This window comes from Rhineura floridana, chromosome 7, assembly GCF_030035675.1.
Source record: "Rhineura floridana isolate rRhiFlo1 chromosome 7, rRhiFlo1.hap2, whole genome shotgun sequence".
Classification (NCBI taxonomy): domain Eukaryota; kingdom Metazoa; phylum Chordata; class Lepidosauria; order Squamata; family Rhineuridae; genus Rhineura; species Rhineura floridana.
The window spans coordinates 21,114,161-21,119,217 of NC_084486.1; the positions used below are offsets into that span (position 1 = coordinate 21,114,161).

At 40.0% G+C, this 5,057-nt stretch overlaps 1 protein-coding gene across 4 annotated transcripts in view; it reads right to left on the reverse strand.

The window, feature by feature from the left end:
• PARG (poly(ADP-ribose) glycohydrolase) overlaps positions 1-4,996 on the reverse strand; it is a 122,032-nt gene extending 117,036 nt beyond the window's left edge. For 3 of the 4 annotated variants that reach the window (XM_061635005.1, XM_061635003.1, XM_061635004.1), the window contains exons 1-2: positions 4,345-4,996; positions 1,841-1,907 (exon numbers count right to left, since the gene is read on the reverse strand). In XM_061635005.1, coding sequence (XP_061490989.1) covers positions 1,841-1,907; positions 4,345-4,588 — 311 coding nt within the window. In that variant the 5' untranslated portion in view covers positions 4,589-4,996. The remainder of the gene's footprint in view (positions 1-1,840; positions 1,908-4,344) is intronic. The other variant, XM_061635001.1, reaches the window with a different exon arrangement.
• Between the last annotated feature and the right edge of the window lie 61 nt (positions 4,997-5,057).

Genomic DNA, 5,057 nt, shown 5'->3' on the forward strand with positions numbered 1-5,057 from the left:
GTTGCTGGGAATAACAAGGGAAGAGACCCCTGTTGCAGGCTTCGCATAGAGCCTCTGTGAAAACAGTTTGTAAGATACGACTGACCCTCAGCCTGATCCAACAGGGCTCTTCAAATGTTCTTACATTCTTACATTACTTAGAAGCAAGTTCCATTGGCTTCAAGGTATTAGAGACACAGAAATAAAGAGTTCAATATCATGGTGTAAAGTACTACAAATACATATTTTCTACAAAATATACAAAATGGGTGGAGTCCTGGGTGAGAGCCAGGAGGTTGAGATGTTGAGTGGAGAAGTGCAAGGCAATTGTAATATTTATTTGTTAATTTGTATTATGTATGCATTTGTATTGTGGCTTTATTGTACATTTTTATAATATTTGCTGTTGTTTTATCTTCTGTACACCGCTTAGAGATTTTTGTATATATTAAGCGGTATAGAAATAGCTTAAATAATACTAATAATAAATAATTAAAATCAGACATATTAAATGCTTGACATCTATGCAGTATCACTTTAGGCTAAGGCTAGGAATGCCTTTTACCAGTTATGGCTGATGAGTCGACTACAGCCATTCTTGGACAGAGATAACCTGGCCATGGTGATTCATGCACTGGTAGCCTCAAGTCTTAATTTTTACAATGTGCTCTATATGGGGATACCCTTGTGCCTGGCCTGGAGGCTTCAGCTGGAGCAAAATGGTTGGTCAATTTACGATGATGGATATAACATTGATTCAGCGTTATGATCCAAGTACTAAGAAGAAGCCATAGTGTGAGTAGGTAATGAAAGATAATTCATCCATTAGAAAAAGTCATTATTGCTATAGCATATCATGGAACGTTTATGTAAAAATATATAAGAATAGGGCTTATAATTGGTTTCTTGCATTAATATAGTATATATTGTATGAGTAATGAATATAAGCAAATAAAGGTATTGGCCAGATTAGTGAGCCACTTTGAAGGCTCAAAGGGAGGAATGTTGTGGAATTATTTTGGTTCAGGTTTGCGTGAGCTCTCCAAAGTGGCTAGGCCCAAAATGTATTAGTAAAATGTATTAGTGGAACTGCTGAAATTGCACTTATAAAGCTAGGAGAAGAAGTAGAGTAAAGGTTATAAATATATGCTTGCTTTAAAGGTCAAATACTTATCAAAGGAGATATGATGAACATGTAGGGAAGGGGTTGGAGTAGTTGTGTCATGGAGTAGTTGTGTCATGGAAAAGGAAGAGAAAAAGTTACCTTGACCTGCATATTTTAGAAGATATAATAATGCTTATGTTAAGAATGTTTATACCAAGGCATTGTATTGATTGACATATGTTGATGTGAAGATTGAGTAATCAATGTAACCTTGAAAAGAGTATATAAGAAAGATGTGTGTTTTATGAAAGGCAAGGCTTACATAGAGACTTGTTCTCTGTGTAACTCTTCCAAGCAATTGCTTGTGCGCAAACAAAGACTTCTAATCAAAGAATCAATTGTTGTGTCTTGAGAGTTTGGTTAGGGCCTTCCAGCATTGAACTATAGCAGGCAATAGCCTATTTAGGCTCCTGCGGCAGCAGGATATCCCTGCCCAATCACTGAAAACTTCAGGGGAGTTCCTGTTAGTGGTGCTTCATGGTTCAGATGCAAAGCCTGTAACTATATTCTCAGCATTACATGCTCAGCATTCAGTATTGTGGGCCCAACCTTGTGGCACTTATTCCCACATGAGATTAGAAGGCCTACTCTCTGCTGAACTTCAGGCACTTGACAACGACTTTCTTATTTCAGCAGACATTTTCAGGTTTTTTGTTTCCAAAATGAATTTGAATTGTTCTTATATTCTGTTTTTACCTTTTTGACTCCACTGCTTTGGGTCCTTTATTCTCCATCCAAGAGGTAATCCTCCTTTGCTTGTAAACTGGAGGGAAATAATCCAGTACGAATCACAATACAATTTATTCCAGAAAACTACATTAAAACCATGAAATACACAATATTCACTGTCTAAAAGTCTTGGCATCTGAATTTCCTGCAGATACCAAACTTGTTTTATAGTGCTCTGGCTAAACACCATTTAGCACAATTCAAACCTACAGAGGTATGCTCAAGAGGAGCTACAGCCAATCATAGCTTCCCAACAAGCATATCTGTATGACATTATAATGTTACCAGAGTATTAAATGACCAACATCACTAGAGTTATGTGATCAAAAATTTGTGCTCCTAGAAAGGTACCTTCTTGAGTCATCTTTTGTCCAATTCTCTTCATGCCTCTTATTCAATTAAAATAAGGGAAATCCAAAACTATGAAATCAGATGCTATTTTCAGATTATTACTAAACAGAAAGTTAACTGAAATATAATCAAGAAATTATATTATTTAAATTGAATAACAATAAAATTGGCTAGGGGAAATATTTCAAATGAATCAGAGAAGACTATGATATTCCAACCCAAAGACCACTGATGAAATAATGTTTTAACTGTGTTTTGCGTTTTACAGAATCTCTAATTGTGTTTTAGAATGTTTTTAATGTTAATAATGTTTTAGGATTTTTTTAACTGTTTTTAGCATTTTTTTCTCTCTTTAAACTATTTTATGTTTGCTGCTCGGGGCTCCATCAGGAGGAAGGATGGGATATAAATCCTATTATCATCATCATCATCAACAACAACTTCCAAGCAATCCCCCCTTGAGAAACTGTTGTGGTAGGAAAAGCTAAAATAGACATTGCAAACAAACCAAAAGAATTCTTCACTAACAGAAAGGCTCCAAGTGAGATCCTATGCACACCTACTCAAAAGGAAGCACCACTGAAATTAGTGAGATTTATTTCCGAGTGAACACATTAATCTCATCTTGTGAAACAGATTCCCCACCCTCTGCATATATTTTTTACACCTTTACGGCATTGTATGCATTTCATGAATGTGTTTGCTCTTGCCTATGAAAGCTCATGCCATAATAAATAGGTTAGTTTTTGATGTTTTTGTTACCTGTAAACCAACAGTGTTGCCCTCCTCAGGTTCTGAATATGTAACTTCAGTAAAAATGATTTTACCACCTACATTTTTTATATTAGATAGCTCTTGTAACTTTTTCACTGACTTTTTAAATTAAATAATAGTTGTCATCTTCTCTTAAAAGCATGTTGGCCTTCCTAAACATACTAACAATGGTCCCGACAACACATTTGAGATTCTGCTAGAATAATCAAATTCAGAAGTATAACCTCTGTTCCGAGTACTCAAAAGAGTTACAGAATGACAATTTACAAAGCTGTGAGGTTAACTGATTGACTGGCCAAATATTATCAATAGATCATCAGTCTTTTATTGTCAAATACTCCATGAAGCCAAGAATGCCTTTGCATGGCTTTCCTGTTAATTAAAGTATGCCCTACACACAGGGCTGTGGAGTCGGTACGCCAAACCTTCGACTCTGACTCAGACTCCTCTATTTTTCAACTGTCCAACTCCGACTCCACCCAAAATTGCTTCTAACTCCACAGCCCTGGAAAGGGCTGTAAATGTCTTTTTAAATTGGAAGCTCTCATAGGAGCATTTTTATCGCTGCCTGAATATGCGCTGATCTTGGCATCACAGCATTTGTCTTCATCTGGGTCCTGTGTCATACACTGACACACAAAATGTTTTCCATCTTGAGTTATGGTGAAATGCTCAACTACAGCTGACTTCATGGGAAGCTTCTTTGACATTGTGAATTTATATTTTAAAAAATTCGTCAATCAAAATTTATTTTGAAGCTGGAGTTGGAGTCGGTACATTTCTACCAACTCCGACTCCACCCAAAATTACTTCCAACTCCGACTCCACAGCCCTGCCTACACAGCAGTGACAGCTCTTGTTACATGGAGCCACTGTCTCATCAAGCTATCAAAGTATAACAGCAGAATAATAATTTCCAGTTTTTACAGGCAACATGGCAAAAGAGCCAGAACTTGTTTGTAATGTAGCCCTGGCTGCCCTAATTTGAACAAATGGTTTTATATAGCAGTCACCCTGACGTTGTCCCTTTTACAGCCCAATCCTATGCATGTTTAGTCAGAAACAAGTATCATTTTGTTCAATGTGACTTGTGTCCACATTAGTGTGTCTTCGATTGGAGCAGTAAAGTCAAATGGCATATTTATAGCAAATGGTTTGAAAGAGCTGAAAACATTTTGTCAAAGAACAAGGTTTGTATGGGGTTTGTAAAAGTATTAAGGTAGTGTGGCACTGCAATAAGAGGACAACCCCCAACCCCCCCCCCAAACCAAACTAGACAAGGAGAGTAAGCAAACAAGGCCTTTTAGAAAACAAGACAGTAAAGGGATATCAGCGATGACACGAACCTTTGTTCCCCACCGTGACTGCGGGGCTGAGTTTGCTGCTGCTTCTGGACCCCTGCTCCCTGTTGGGGGAAGGAAGAGGAAGAGGAGGAGGCTGTTGCTGCTGCTGTGTCACTTTCTTCCCCAAGGAAGGGGGCTGTCCTTCTGAACTACTACTGTCGGCTGCGCTGATATTTGTGGAGGCAGAGACAAAGGGGTCCAACCTAATTCTTTTCCTGGGGGTTTCACACTCAGACCCCGCACTCATGCTTGTGAGCCACCCACTCTCCTTTTTACTTGCCTCACGCACGCACGCCTCAAATGTCGTGGTGTAGCAGGCAGGGCAGTGTAATATCTATGGCAGGTCCAGGGTCACCACCACGAGAAAACAGGGCCCAGGAACGGCGAAGGGGCTCCCCCAGCAGAAAAGGGGGCAGAGAAACTTCCCTTCCACATTCTCTTGTTGAGTGGAACAAACCTGGCCCAGAGTCTTCCTCCCCTATGCGGGAGTACGAGTACCCCCTGAGGCTGCAAAAAGGAGCGGCCGTCCGCCCAAAGCTCAGCCGTTCCAAGCCCTGCGCGCAGCCCCGCTCAGAGCGTATTTCCCCCAACCCCGCGGCCTCGCGCCCAAAACCAAGGGACCAGCTTCTGACTACGCCCCTCCTTGCCCGCCCCCCCCTCAAACTGGTTTCCCTGCCAAGCCGGAAAGCCGGGCCGTAGTCGTAAAGCAGAAGAAA